Source organism: Macrobrachium nipponense, chromosome 34, assembly GCF_015104395.2.
Source record: "Macrobrachium nipponense isolate FS-2020 chromosome 34, ASM1510439v2, whole genome shotgun sequence".
Taxonomy (NCBI): domain Eukaryota; kingdom Metazoa; phylum Arthropoda; class Malacostraca; order Decapoda; family Palaemonidae; genus Macrobrachium; species Macrobrachium nipponense.
Genome location: NC_061095.1, coordinates 2,728,167 through 2,744,868, shown reverse-complemented (window position 1 = coordinate 2,744,868; position 16,702 = coordinate 2,728,167). Strand labels below are relative to the sequence as shown.

Genomic DNA, 16,702 nt, shown 5'->3' with positions numbered 1-16,702 from the left:
ATCAATTTTCTTTCCAATGAACTGACCCAATGGAGATATCATTCATAAAGAATGGTATCAATAACCGAAATATATGAAAAATAATATATCTAATAAAAAATTTAATAATTGTATCAATTTTCTTTCCAATAAAATTCCCCTCATCTGAAATTGGAGAAATTCATGTGAAGGTTGAATATATGTCATTAATTTGGCGTCGCAAGTTATAAAGCTACACTTATTGTACGATAAGTCGAAAGCATAACAGGCAGCATAGGAACTGTCATTAACGCTTTCACGAAATACCAGTGACATTCCTCAGTGATTACATATTAGTTTTCCATAGGGAGATTCGGCAAAAAAAAAAAAAAAAAAAAAAAAAAAAAAAAAAAAAAAGGATTGCAATGGAGAAACTCTACGGTAATTACACGCCATATTCCAAAGTCATTCCATCCCCTTTCCAGGCCAAATAAATAGTCCACCAGGCCGGAATGAATGTCACCCTGGAAACTATGTATATTTCTCGGACAACTGACGAGCGGATTTTGATGAAACTGGAATGCTGCTAACATTATGGTTGGTATTAGTGATTTCGGTACGGAATTGACAATTATTATTATTATTATTATTATTATTATTATTATTATTATTATTATTATTATTATTATTAAGGGGATGAACCATAATCATAAGGAACAAGTCCGCCACCAAGGGCCATTGATAGTTAAAAAAAAAAAAAAACGAGATCTCTTCTTTCTGCCTGTACGAAAATGTAAATAAATACGCTATGTTTTATATATATATATATATTATATATATATATATATATATATATATATATATATATATATATATATAAGTGATTGTTCTGTACTGCTTAACATGGACATTATTTATTTTGTAACATTTTCATTCCAACAAATAAATCATAAACATCCTATCCTAGAATTCCAGTATCTTTAACTCAACGCGAAAAACGTTTTTCAGACCTTTTTAGGCTCTTCCTATAGGGCTTTCCTACCCTCCCCAACAAAGTATAGTCGATTCATTTAAGGTGGATTCTTGCCCCTACGAGACGTTTGTTTGGCGGCCTGTGATTGGCTGGTACCGGGAGGTAGGCCGCTCGCTCAGTCTCATCATTTTCTACTGTGGCTTAGAAAACTAGCAATATTAAGTTTATATTTCTTCAATCAACTCACGCTTTGCTCAAGATGGGAAAATTTTGGTCATACCATAGGATTCGGTATTAATTGTACAACTAAGTCATCTTTTCCTGAAATCAATAAATAAAACACAAAGGAATTACAACGAGTAAAAGTGTAAAGAGAAGCATTTAATTCTTTATACCTGTTTTTATTTATCATCGGATTTTGCATCATTAACGCGATTAAGATAAAATAAAACTTGTGTTTTTCATACAACAAATTCACCCTGAATCGCGCTGGTGCTTTCAGATTTTGGATGCGTGTAAAATGTGAGGAGAAAGTGGAGAATATGTCTTATTATGTTGCACCAGTAAATGATTCAAGTTTGACGCTATTGCTGAGAGAATGAGATCTGCAAGGCGTCGTCGTTGCGTTTGTCGTCTCAGCGAGAGATTTGAGTTGGCAATTAGCGATATAAAAGGTTGCAGTTTCGACATTATTTACCATGTTATATTATTACATTTTCTGAAAATAAATACACAGAATTTCCATTATAACTGTCGGACATTTTAAATCCAATATCATATAGTATGTCTGGGCATATCTGATAAGGAAAAAAATAATAATATTCAGGTGGATGCATCTGGTATCGTTAGCTCAGACCCATACGGGCCGCGGGGAATTCAATCTAGCAAAGAAGTTGAACTCTGTGGAAAGACGACTTCACACTCTTCAACTCAGCCTAAACTTTAATCAGGTTGTTTCAAGACATTGTTTCTAATTTTATCTTATGAATATATTTTCAAATGAAAGAGACATCAGAGACTTATTTGAGTGATATGAAATAATAATCTCAGTGAAATAATAAACAACAAATAATTAAGAAAGATTAACTTCCTATCAGGCTGAGTCAAGTACGGCTGCAAAATAATAAGACATTCTTCATTTTCTCTTCACATATTACACGCATCCAAAATCTGAAAGCACCAGCGTATTCAGGGTGATTTTATTGTATGAAAATATAAGTTTTAATTCATCTTGATCGTATGACTTATTAAAAATCCGATGATAAATAAAAACTGTAAAGATTGAAATTTTTTCTCTTTACTTTTACTTGTTGTAATTCCTTTGTGTTTTATCTAACTGGTTTCAGGAAAAGATTATTTAGTTGTACAATTAATACCGAATCCTTTGGTATGACCAAAACTTTATTATCTTTTGGAAAACGTGAGATAAATGAATAAATATAAACATGCTGCATGTTTTCTAAGTCACAGACGAAAATATGACACAATGAGCGAGCGGCCTACCTCCCGGTACCAGCCAATCAGAGGCCGCCAAACAAACGTCTCGTAGGCGCAAGAATCTACCTTAAATGAATCGACTATAGTAGTTTGTAAGGCTTACTCCCAAAATAAGCGAAAACACAATCGCTCATATACATTATTGTGGGTGTTTTTTTTTTTTTTTTTTTCTTAACTTATCATATAGACAATTCTTTGACTGCGCCAACCAGAAATTATAAAAATAAACGAATAAATAAGCACTCAAACGAGTATTCCAGAGACTCGTCTTAGAACGTGAATCCGAGAAAATTCTGACAAAGCGAAAGTGCTCAACTTGTGAAGGCTAATCAGAGAAGGGTTCCTGCCTTTGAGGGTATGCGTTTTGGGGTTGGGAGGTTGGGGGGGCGAGTAGGGGAAAGGGAGATGGTTAGGTCTCCACAGGGAACATTAGGATATAGGAAGAAATATTTCCAGTCCTGGTATTTCCAGGAGTGATGCCCTTGAGAAAGCTGCACTTCTGTAATGTGGAAGTCCTTCTTCTGCTTGTTGACAGGATTTTAAAAATGATGAAGAGAAGTTAAGAAGAGGAAGAAAATGAATTATTATTTCTATTATTATTGGAAAAAATAACTCTCTATCACAAGAGTTTATACAATGTTCGAAGGGGTCCACAATAATAATAAGAATGTTAAAAGTTCGTGTGTAACTTACAAATTATAAAAAAAGATTTCGAACCCTTCCTTGGGTTCATCTTCAATCCAAAATTTTGGACTGAAGATGACCCCAGGGAAGGGTTCGAAATCTTTTTTATAATTTTATAAATTACACACGAACTTTTTACATTTACATTATTGTCGACCTCTTAGAACAGACATTATTATTATTATTATTGTTATTATTATTATTATTATTATTATTATTATTATTATTATTATTATTATTATTATTATTATTATGTTTATTATTATTAAGAAATTCACAATCTCGTGAAGAACAATCTATCATAAAAATCCACTTCTACAGTAGAGTACATTACTATGTAAAACAAACATAGTAAAATACTCTACTATATAATTGTGGATTATTATTATTATTATTATTATTATTATTATTATTATTTATTATTATTATTATTATTATTTTGGTAGAAGACCCTCTTTTTAAGCAATTAAAGAGAATGGCAGAATTAAGCGAGTTGATTTTATATATTGTTTCTTCTATTTTCCTTACAATTCGCTTCTCAGGCTCAGCGATGTTCCTGAGTAACTGGCCAATATTCATATTGGGAATTTTCAAAAAATTATAAACGCTGTTTTTTGTTTTTAGAAATTATTGTTCTGTACTGCTTAACATGCATATTATGTATTTTTTTACATTTTCATTCCAATAAATAAATAAAAAACATCCTATCCTAGAATTCCTGTATCTTTAAATCAACGCGAATCACCTTTTTCAGACCTTTTTAGGCTCTTCCCATAGGGCTTTCCTACCCTCCCCAACAACAACAACAACAAAAGTAGTTTGTAAGGCTTACTCGCCGAGTCGGCGAAAATACTGTCGCTCATATACATTATTGTGGCTTTTTTTTCCCTTAACTTATAACGTCTTAGAAAGTGAATCTAGGAAAAATCTGACAAAGGGAAAGTGCTCAACTTGCGAAGGTGAACCACGTCATGACAGTCAAAGAAGGGTTCCTTCCTTCGAAGGGTATGCGTTTTTGGGGTTTGGGGGAGGCGGGGGGGGGGTGGGGGGGGGGGGGGGAGTAGGGGAGAGGGAGAGGGAGAGGGTTAGGTTTTCACAAGGCAACGAGAAAGTTAGGTTGGTTGGAACGTTAGGATGTTGAAAGAAAGATTTCCAGTCCTAGTGTTCCAGTAGTGATGGCCTTGTGAAAGATGCACTTTTATAATGTGGAAGTCCTTCTTCTGCTTGTTGACAGGATTTTAAAAATAATGAAGAGGAGTTAAGAGGAGGAAGAAGATGAATTATTATTATTATTATTATTATTGGGAAAAAAACTCTTTATCACAAGAGTTTACACAATGTTCAAAGGGGTTCACAATAATAATAAAAATGTTAAAAGTTCGTGTTATAAGTAATAAAAGCTTTCGAACCCTTCCCTGGGTTCATCTTCAGTCCAAAAAATTTTGGACTGAAGATGACCCCAAGGAAGGGTTCGAAATCTTTTTTTATCATTTATAAATCACACACGAACTTTTAACATTTACATTATTGTGGACCCCTTAGAACATTATTATTATTATTATTATTATTTTATTATTATTATTATTATTATTATTATTATTATTATTATTATCTATCACAGTCCTCCAATTCGACTGGGTGGTATTTATAGTGTGGGGTTCCGGGTTGCATCCTGCCTCCTTAGGAGTCGTTCACTTTTCTTACTATGTGCGCCGTTTCTTGGATCACACTCTTCTGCATGAGTCCTGGAGCTACTTCAGCCTCTAGTTTTTCTAGATTCCTTTTCAGGGATCTTGGGATTGTGCCTAGTGCTCCTATGATTATGGGTACGATTTCCACTGGCATATCCCATATCCTTCTTATTTCTATTTTCAGATCTTGATACTTATCCATTTTTTCTCTCTCTTTCTCTTCAACTCTGGTGTCCCATGGTAATCGCGCACATCATGAGTGATACTTTCTTCTCGATTTTGTCAATCAACGTCACGTCTGGTCTATTTGCACGTATCACCCTATCTGTTCTGATACCATAGTCCCAGAGGATCTTTGCCTGATCGTTTTCTATCACTCCTTCAGGTTGGTGTTCGTACCACTTATTACTGCAAGGTAGCTGATGTTTCTTGCACAGGCTCCAGTGGAGGGCTTTTGCCACTGAATCATGCCTCTTTTTGTACTGGTTCTGTGCAAGTGCCGGACATTCGCTTGCTATGTGGTTTATGGTTTCATTATTCGTATTGCACTTCCTACATATGGGAGAGATGTTATTTCCGTCTATTGTTCTTTGAACATATCTGGTTCTTAGGGCCTGATCTTGTGCCGCTGTTATCATTCCTTCAGTTTCCTTCTTGAGCTCTCCCCTCTGTAGCCATTGCCACGTGTCATCGCTGGCTATTTCTTTAGTATGTCTCATGTATTGTCCGTGCATTGGTTTGTTGTGCCAGTCGTCTATTCTGTGTCATTCTCCTGTCGCTGTATATTTCTGGGTCTTCGTCTATTTTTATTAGTCCTTCTTCCCATGCACTCTTTAGCCACTCGTCTTCACTGGTTTTCAGATATTGCCTCAGTGCTCTGTTCTCGATGTTGACGCAGTCCTCTATGCTTAGTAGTCCTCTCCCTCCTTCCTTTCGTGTTATGTATAGTCTGTCCGTATTTGCTCTTGGGTGTAGTGCTTTGTGTATTGTCATATGTTTCCTGGTTTTCTGATCTATTCCTGCGCTGTATCTGATTACTGGCACTGCCCATGTGTTTATGGCTTTTATCATATTTCCGGCGTTGAGTTTTGACTTGAGTATCGCCTTGAGTCTCTGCATATATTCTTTATTATTATTATTATTATTATTATTATTATTATTATTATTATTATTATTATTATTATTATTATTATTATTAGGAAGAAGATGAACCATAATCCTAAGGAACAAATCCACCACAAGAGCCATTGATAAGTTAAAAGAAAAAAACGAGATCTCTTCTTTCTGTCTCAACGAAAATGTAATAATACGCTTTTTGTTATTAGAAATTATTTTTCTGTACTGTTTAACATGCATATTATGTATTTATTGACATTTTCATTCCAACAAATAAATCATAAACATCCTATCCTAAAATTCCTGTATCTTTAACTCAACGCAAAACACCTTTTTCAGACCTTTTTAGGCTCTTCCTATAGGGCTTTCCTACCCTCCCCAACAACAACAACAACAACATCAAGAAAGTAGATTGTAAGGCTTACTCGCCGAGTAAGCGAAAATACAGTTGCTCATATACATTACTATGGCTCTTTTTTCCTTAACTTATCTTATAGACAATTCTTTGACTGCGGCAAACAGAAATTATAAACATAAATGAATAAGTAAGCACTCAAACGAGTATCCCCAAGACTCGTCTTAGAACGTGAATCCAGGAAAATTCTGTCAAAGGGGGAGTGCTTGTGAAGGTCAGAGAAGGGTTCCTGCCGAAGGGTATGCGGTTTTGGGGGTTTGGGGGGAAGGGGGGGGGAGGAAGTCGGGGAGAGGGTGAGGGTTAGGTTTCCACACACACACACACAAGACACAATTATTAACTTCAAATAAAAAAAAACATTAAAAACTCGTTTAAATTTAATCAAACAAAATTAATAAAGGGAAATCCCCATGACAAAAAAATTAACAGATAATCGTAAAACCTATAAACTCAAGAGATTAATAGTAAAAATTAAATCTTATTTAAAATACCAATGGCATTAATGAAATTAAAAAGGGCGCTTTCATTAAAATCTGCCCCTAGGAAGATGGAATAGAATGGGAAAGTAGGTTTAGCCGAAAGAAATGGAAGGGGTCGAAGATAGAGGCATTAGGGACGCCGCTAAGAACAGATGTCGTTGGAATGCACGATTTTAATTTTTTTTTTTTTTTTTCTTTAAAGTAAAAACAAGGATACCGTCAAGGAAACTCATAAATATTCCAATCGAGATTATGACGAGTGATCAAAGAGCCTTTAAAAAATAAAAAAATAAGCAATAAAAACCTTCAGATCCATAAATATCACGTCGCAAGAATATTAAAATTATATGTTAAGGGGGAAAAACGCCGACAATTGTAAACATTAAAACAAAAAAGCAAAGCAATCCGTCACTTTCACTTTCGTAACTACCCTAGTTTCAATTCTCTCATGCACGATAATCATGCGATGTGTTTTTGTTTCCTTCCCCTCAGTTCCTCTTTATCTGTAGTTATTCGGTTATGACTTCCTCCAGGGTTGGCAATGATCAAATCAAACTGATTTAATCAAGTGATTAAATCATTGATTTTTTCATTAAAAAATCACTATTTTTTTATTTGAAAGCAAACAAATTGAAAAATATGGTTTGGAGGTTAATAAAAACTCAAGCATAACTGTGCTGCATCTATTAATTTTGATATAAAAAAAATTGCAAGTACATACATACTTTAGGCCAGAACTGGAAACCTAAAAGATAAATCAATGGTAATTCTGTCATGAAATACATTTTGAGGGGAAAAAAGGATTGATAAAAATCTAAGATATCAAAAAACCAAATAAATAAAAAAAATCAAATAAATCACTAATTTTTTAATAAAAAAAAAAACAACCCTGACTTCCACTCTTCACGGATTGATTTCCTTCAGAGGACAAATTCCCACTCTCCATTTTCGTAACAAAAAAAAAACCGTGTCAATTTGAGATGGAATTTATTTTCTCCTTGTTTTCGATAATTCGATTATGAATTCCCCTCTTCACGCGTTAATTCCCGACAAAAGATAAAAAGTTCCCATTCTCAGTTTTCAGAAACCTTAGTCATTTCATGCATGAGAGACGCAACTTGTCTCAACTGTTTTTTCATTTTCCCTTTTTTTTCGACTTGATCCAAAAACTAGTTAGCTGCATGACACTGAGGAGAACATATGCAATAACATATACATCACTGCCAATCAAGACTTGCAATTGCCAATTTTCGATCTCATTATGCTGCAATCTCGAGTATGAGATACAGGAGAGTGACTAATAGCGCAGAGTTCTCAGAGAACTGGCGATTTCAATGCCATGTACGAGTAGTTATCTCATGCATGAGATACGAGCTACTATGTTTTTGTGTTGGTTTTGATAACTGTCATTACTTTTATCAGTCAGGCTTAAGAAGTTTCTAAAAGGACATTACTCGGTAGGAGTAATGTCCTGACCAGTAATGTCACCGAAATGGAGGTCGGTATTCAACAAAACAGTGAGAGGTTACGTAGAGGAGATTAAACAATAAATATAAATAAGTTGAAAAATAATAAACATGGCTATCATACAGGAAAAAATGTCCTATTTTAATGAAAGAAATTGTTTTAAACGATGATAAAATGTAATATTTTAATTATATAAATTTTTTAAATGATGAAAAACTGTCCTATTTTAATGATAATCTTTTTAAATGATGAAAAGATGTCCTATTTTAATGATAAAAAAATTTTAATGATGAAAAAATATCCTATTTTAATGATTAAACCGTACAAAAATAAAGACACTTCCGACAGCAAAAACTGAACAAATCAATATAAACACACAACAATTAATTCCAGTCACTGTCCTCCGGCGCATAATAGTAAACGCCCCCCGTTATTATAACTGTATTACACCTCGCCAAATTAACCTGAATCGGAAACCTTAACAATTAGAGAGGATAACAATCTAGGTAAGTCTGCCCCCTCAAAGACTTCAAGACCGCAAAGAAAACGACCCCACTGTCAAGTCACTTAATGACAGGTAAAGCCACCGATCTGCAACATAGGTGTGACCTCAAAACGGACCTGTTGTCGATTATATATTAATCAGTGGCTAAAATGGAATATTCGATCGGCATTCTCGAGACAAGACCTTACATCAAGGTTTTGACGGGGAGAATGCAGATCAGGTAGCGGGTAAGTATATAAGGATGTGTGATTTGTGCTTAAAAGAGGCATTACGTCACTCGACGTCCAACAATAGACTTTGGGAGGCACTTGTTCAAAGTGAGTGAGATGTGGCTGGGTTGAATATATTTCTTTCGCTTTGACAAAACTGGCGTGACAGTTACCGAAATGGAAAAGTGTTAGTGGCTGTATTGAGTTGTTACAAAAATGCATATTACAGACTAGTGGCGTTTACTTATCAGGTGTAGTGTTACTCAAGATATTTTACAAAATTATCACAAAAATTACAATCGAAATTCACGTGGTTTACTTATCAGGTGTAGTGTTACTTAAGATACTTTACATAATTATTACAAAAATTACAAACGAAATTCACGTGATTTGCATATTAGGTAACGTGAATTATATTCAATTCACGTTATTATTACTAACGTATTTTTAAGCATTTATTACAATTACATTATAAAAATTCACGTAATTTGCATATGTAAAGTGAACTACAGTAATTTATTGATCACTATCGTTACACAATGTATTTTTACATAATCATTCTAAAATTACACAACAAACTCATGATATTTGCATATACGGTTAAGTGCAATACGGCGTTTTATTTATTCCATTATAACTAAATGTATAATTACGTATTCATTAAGAAATATTACATTACAAATTCACGAAATTTTAATACAAGTCGAAGTGAACTACGGCCAGTAATTTTATCGTCATTATTACAAAACTGATTAAAACTCAGAAATATTAATAAACGCGTGAGGAACACGAGAGATAAATTTATTAATACATGAATGGTACATGAGAGAAAAAACAATGCCCTTTAAATTTATTAATACACGAATGGTACATGAGGGATATATCAATGTACTCAAGATTTATTAATACAATATCCTTTAAATTTATCAATACATGAATTGGACATAGAGTTAAACCAATATACTTTACATTTATTAATACATGAATTTATTAAAACACTTGAGCATAGCTGAACTAATCACGAGATAAATATACTATTTTTTTATTAGGGAATTAGAGCAATACATTGTAATATCGTAAGTATGGGGAGAATAAATTTGGAGGTCACTTGAGAGAGAGAGAGAGAGAGAGAGAGAGAGAGAGAGAGAGAGAGAGAGATGAATCTCCCACCAACTTACATAACTAAAGTCGACTATTTTTTATTATATAATTTTTAATCAATTTTTGCTTATTTTTATTTTATTTTTTACTAATTTCAATAGTTAAGATGAACTTATTTTTAATGTAGTTTTTGTTTATTTTATTATTATTATTATTATTTTTGCTCTATCACAGTCCTCCAATTCGACTGGGTGGTATTTATAGTGTGGGGTTCCGGGTTGCATCCTGCCTCCTTAGGAATCCATCACTTTTCTTACTATATGGGCCGTTTCTAGGATCACACTCTTCTGCATGAGTCCTGGAGCTACTTCAGCCTCTAGTTTTTCTAGGTTCCTTTTCAGGGATCTTGGGATTGTGCCTAGTGCTCCTATGATTATGGGTACAATTTCCACTGGCATATCCCATATCCTTCTTATTTCTATTTTCAGATCTTGATATTTATCCATTTTTTCTCTCTCTTTCTCTTCAACTCTGGTGTCCCATGGTATTGCGACATCAATGAGTGATACTTTCTTTGATTTTGTTAATCAGCGTCACGTCTGGTCTATTTGCACGTATCACCTTATCTGTTCTGATACCATAGTCCCAGAGGATCTTTCCCTGATCGTTTTCTATCACTCCTTCAGGTTGGTGTTCGTACCACTTATTACTGCAAGGTAGCTGATGTTTCTTGCACAGGCTCCAGTGTAGGACTTTTGCCACTGAATCATGCCTCTTTTTGTACTGGTTCTGTGCAAGTGCCGGACATTCGCTTGATATGTGGTTTATAGTTTCATTTTTCGTATTGCACTTCCTACATATGGGAGAGATGTTATTTCCGTCTATCGTTCTTTGAACATATCTGGTTCTTAGGGCCTGATCTTGTGCCGCTGTTATCATTCCTTCAGTTTCCTTCCTTAGCTCTCCACTCTGTAGCCATTGCCACGTGTCATCGCTGGCTAGTTCTTTAGTCTGTCTCATGTATTGTCCGTGCATTGGTTTGTTGTGCCAGTCCTCTGTTCTGTTTGTCATTCTCCTGTCTCTGTATATTTCTGGGTCTTCGTCTATTTTTATTAGTCCTTCTTCCTATGCACTCTTGAGCCACTCGTCTTCGCTGGTTTTCAGATATTGCCCCAGTGCTCTGTTCTCGATATTGACGCAGTCCTCTATGCTAGTAGTCCTCTCCCTCCTTCCTTTCGTGTTATGTATAGTCTGTCCGTATTTGCTCTTGGGTGTAGTTCTTTGTGTATTGTCATATGTTTCCTGGTTTTCTGATCTATGCTGCGGAGTTCTGCCTTCGTCCATTCCACTATTCCTGCGCTGTATCTGATTACAGGCACTGCCCATGTGTTTATGGCTTTTATCATACGGCCAATCTCGTTCTTTTATCACTTAAGTCTATCAGTCAGTCTAAAACTCAATTAACATCGTTATTCCAGGTCCCAGTCTACGAAACAGTCTACAGTGACCGGTACATCCCCACAACAGTCTACCAGCCAGTCTACAGCACAGTCTCCAATAATTATTATTATTATTATTATTATTATTATTATTATTATTATTATTATTTAACTTTTACATATTAAATTTTTTCCCACAGTAATACTTTGAAATAATTTTTGCTCATTTTTATTTATCTTCTTTTTTTTCTTTCTCTCATATTCTGATATAATTTTTTTTATTCTTTATTTTTTTTCCCAGATGGCGACCAGCTGGTTAATCGTCTCCACGGTTGGGGCCCTCCTGGCTATCGTGGAAGCCGGACCCAAAGCCGCCTACAACTACCTGCCGCCTCAATGCACGCCCCAAACCGAATACATTACCCAGTACCAGACGCAAATCGAACAAGTATGAATTAATATTCTAATTAATCATAGTTTATAAATCAGAAATATTTCATGTCTATCGTCACCTAAATATATAGATTTCTCAAGGTCAGTCTGTCAGTCTAAAACCCAATGAATAACGTTATTACGGGAACAGTCTACAGGGAGCACGGTCTATTATTTATCAGTCTAAACCCCAAAAATCTCTTTCTTGTATCACTTAAGATCAGTCTATCAGTCTATCTAAAACTCAATTAACAACGTTATTCCAGATCCTAGTCTACAAAACAGTTTACAGGGAGCAGTCTATTATTTATCAGTCTAAACCCCAACAATCTCGTTCTTTTATCACTTAAGTTCAGTCTATCATTCAGTCTAAAACTCAATGTCGTTATTCCAGGTCCTAGTCTACAAAACAGTCTACAGGGAGCAGTCTATTATTTATCATTCTAAACCCCAACCAATCTCGTTCTTTTATCACTTAAGTCTATCAGTCAGCCTAAAACTCAATTAACATCGTTATTCCAGGTCCCAGTCTACGAAACAGTCTACAGTGACCGGTACATCCCCACAACAGTCTACCAGCCAGTCTACAGCACAGTCTCCAACACCCAGTACCAGACGCAATTCGTGCCCCAGTACGTAACCCAGACTGAGTACCAGACTCAAGTCCAGCGCGTGACGGACTACAAGACTAACGTGCAGACCGTGCAGAACACCCAGTACGTCACGAAGACTGACGTCGTGCCCACGTACGTCACCAAGACTGAGTACACGACGGTCTTCCAGCCTCAGGTGCAGCTTCAGACTGTTTTTAAGACCCGGACCAGTACGAAATACATCACGCAGACTGAGGTGATTCATAACACGGAGTACCAGCCGCAGTTGGTACCGCATTACGCCACTGTGACGCAGACGGTACAGTCTTACAAGACTGTCTGTCCTAAGGAAGGGTACAGTCGTTAAGTGGTCTACTTCGAATTTGGGAAGGGCATTTAAAAAAAACTGGAAGACGAAACTGGAGCTGGAAGACGAAATTGTATGTGGCTGGAAATTGCAAATTGATAAATTTAACTTAAAAATTGATAGATCTACTTAATTTCCTACTTAGTTATTGATGATAAATGGTCTACTTCGAATTTGGGAAGGACATTTAAATAAAAAAAACTGGAAGGCGAAAATGGAGCTGGAAGACGAAATTGTATGTGGCTGGAAATTGCAAATTGAAAATTTAACTAAAGTTTACAGATTCTACTAAATTTCCTACTTAATTATTGATAAATTCGACTTAATTTCCTTCTAAATTATTGATAAATTCTATTTAATTTCCTACTTAATTATTGAGTGATATCCATCTCCTTCTCACCGAAACTGGCTTTATTCTGTCCCTAATTCATTCGAGCTCAATAGGAATGAAAGAATATATATATATTTTCATGGGCATTATTAAGCTGCAAGAGGGTATGCCCCCACTTGTAGCATCAATTCAGTTTAATTTCCTTTATAATTATTGAGTGGTTTCTAACTCTTCAACGAAAACTGGCTTTATTCTATCCCAAAATTCATTCCAGCTCGATAATTGTATTTTCTTGAGCATTATCAAAATTTTGCAAGAAGGTATGCCCCGACTTGTAGCATCTATTCAACTTAAATTTCTATGTGATTGTTGACTGGTTTCTATCTCCTCAGCGACAACTGGCTTTATTCTGTCCCAAAATTCATTCCAGCTCGATAATTTAATTTTCTTGGGCAATATTAGATTACAAGAAGGTATATCTACTTATGACATCTTTTCTACTTAAATTCCTATGTAATTATTGACTGATTTTCATCTCCTCAACGAAAACTGGCTTTATTCTGCCCCAGAATTCACTCCTACTCACCAGAAGTGAAAATTTGTGACGTTACTCACTTCCATTCTTCAGTTTCACCTTCCAGAAGGGGAATTAAATGAGAATGTGAAATGTATCAATGAAACTAAAGATTATTGCATTAGTAAACATAAAGATTAATGTAATATATAGGTATATATCGCACCAGGGTCTGGGAATGAATACTCTGAATAAAGAAACTGTAATAATGTTTACTATCCAGCTGTATAAAGGAGCTTAAAACAATAAACGGTCTTGTAATTCACCTAATATATTATCTACGATTTTGAATGGATGGGTAAAGAATATATATATATATATATATATATATATATATATATATATATATATATAAATATATATATATATATATATCTATATATATATGTATATATTATTATTTATTATATATATATACTATATAATATATATATATATATATATATATATATATATATATATAAATATATATATATACACACACAGAAGCCAATACCCTAACAGTGTGTATGTGTGTGTGTATGTGAGTATCAAATGCTCACTATCCTTTTCAACAGACAATTACTTCAGAGGCAAATGACATCAATGTATCAGACAAACTTCTCCACGCACGAACAGGCTCCATTTAGTACGATCCACCGATAATGCCTCTTGTTTTTTTGTTTTGGTTTTTTTGTCTATAACGTACTGTACCACAGTAAGATAACGAAATTAGAAGTAATAATAATTATAAAATGTGCGTCATCCTAATGGTAGCTAGATAGGTGGTGTGTGTGGGGAGGAGCGTGTGTGGGGAGGGACATTTAATTTTTTTTAATACTTGCACTATAGACTAAACTATAAGGTATTCTAACAAGTCATACGAATCATTCAGGTCGTTTTTTGAGTAGTTGCACTATAGAATAAACTATAAGCAAAATAAAAAGGGATTTAATTGCCAAAACCTGACTGATATATTTACTGGAATGTCTTAAATTTGCCTACAGTATTCCATGACAATTCGTGTATAGCTTAACTGATATTTATTCTACTGAACAAAAGTACATTTGCCAACAAAATTCCGTACCTTAACTTATATTTTTTTTCTACTGAACTATATTCAACTGTCCTACAAAATTTCACGAAGAGTTTTCTCTAACTAATAAATAAACATATTAACAGCAACAGAAACTAAATAAAAACACAGTCTCCTTAAGGGTATAATTAGCCCAAGATGGCTTGAAAAAATAGTTTAGAGGAATATCTTATTTAAAAGTTTTTGCTATAATTACAAAAAAAGGAAAAAACACGGGATACCAGAATTACTCAAAAGCAACAACAACAAAAAATGACCTTAAAGCACTGTATTCCTGGTTTGATACAAAACACAAAAAACAACTGAGGAAAAAACAATAATTTCCACCCAATTAAAAAAAAAACAGTAATACAATGTCCCACGTCAAGACAAAACGTACCGTCCAGTTATTAGACACTGATCAAGGCTATATATTGGAAGCCTTCGTCAGGAGGAAGCCTGCCGTTAACAAGTCTCCTCGATCTCTCCTAAATCTCTACGCTCTCTCTCTCTCTCTCTCTTCTCTCTCTCTCTCCTTCAAGGTATAAAGGCTTCGATCAAACTAGACTTGCTGTTAGTTAAGTATTGGATCCCTTTGCTACACTACGTTCTGAGAAGGTAACGCAATGGAAGCTTTTGTTCATTATAGTGGTGGGTTCTGTCACTATACAACGCTTTGGAGGGGTAACTACTGTAGTCCTATAGTACCAGTTTGTCTAAACTATACAATGCAATCGTGCTACCATGAGAATCAGTTGATAACATAACTAAAACACTCTAACATTTTATTTTGCGTAAGGTTTCGTAACTATAAACACTCATCAACTATAGTTTAGTTTGTGGTACTAGTGTTAGCTTACCTAACTATATTATACAATCGTGCTACCAAGAGAATCATTTGATAACATAACTAAAATACTTTCACGCTTTAGTTTTGAGTAAGGTTTCGTAACTACAAACGCTTGGCAACTGTGGTTTTGAGTACAGTACTAGTACTAGTTTACATAACTATAGAACTTGAGTTATACAGTTATGTAATACGTCGAAAAAGTCACCGAAATAAAGCTTTAGTCCTTAAGTAGCTACAAGTACTTAGCAACGCAACTGCAGTTTAGTTTAATGTTTGAGAAAATGCAAGATAATTAGCCGTTATGTGACGAAAACTCAATATATTTAAAGCCAATATCAAATATATTGGCTCGTTACCTACGCGTCACATACTCCGAAGAGGTGCTGGTTTAGTACTATTAGCACGCCCCTGTGGGAATCAATGAATTATACGTATACACCCATTTCTATGTTGTGTGGTCGATATATTGCATTAATAAGCGATATCTTCGCGTAGATAACTTATCAATATGTCTAAGAAAACAGTAGCTGTCCTTTCAACAATAACTGGAACTAAGCATATGAATAATGAAGCAATAAGTATAAAACTAATGAAAAAAAAATTATATATACACAAACTTAATTTTGAGATTATATACCTAGGTCTAAGAAAGCAGTACTTTATTCCCTAGGACAATAGCTAACCATTAAATCGTGAATAATGATGAAATACCTTTAAACAAAAAAGTAACCGAACCTTGTCACATGAATAATTATGAAAAAATCATAAATAACAAAATAACATAAATCAAGTATCAATATACTTACTCAGAATATGCGTAAATAAACTTATCAACGAAAAGTAATATAAACAAACTATTCACCTACGTATTCAGAATATCAGTAACTATACTTATCAATATTAAAATCAATAAGACACATAAACCGTCAATCTCCAATTTTCAGATGACCAAACGGCTAAACCTTGC

The 16,702-nt window shown here is 34.5% G+C and overlaps 1 protein-coding gene across 1 annotated transcript; it reads left to right on the top strand.

Annotated features, from left to right (window-relative positions):
* The first annotated feature begins 9,053 nt into the window (after positions 1–9,053).
* LOC135207628 (adhesive plaque matrix protein-like) lies at positions 9,054–14,081 on the top strand. Its single transcript, XM_064239490.1, has 3 exons — positions 9,054–9,102; positions 11,836–11,982; positions 12,489–14,081. Exons 2-3 carry the CDS (start codon positions 11,836–11,838, stop codon positions 12,924–12,926), a joined length of 585 nt encoding a protein of 194 aa, XP_064095560.1. The 5' UTR covers positions 9,054–9,102; the 3' UTR covers positions 12,927–14,081.
* The last annotated feature ends 2,621 nt before the right edge of the window (positions 14,082–16,702 follow it).

Bases quoted from the DNA above. Each gene is read 5' to 3' on its own strand.
- LOC135207628 (XM_064239490.1), top strand. From the start codon at position 11,836: ATGGCGACCAGCTGGTTAATCGTCTCCACGGTTGGGGCCCTCCTGGCT. The intron at 11,983-12,488 runs GTATGAATTAAT...TCGTTATTCCAG, and splicing joins ACCAGACGCAAATCGAACAA to GTCCCAGTCTACGAAACAGT.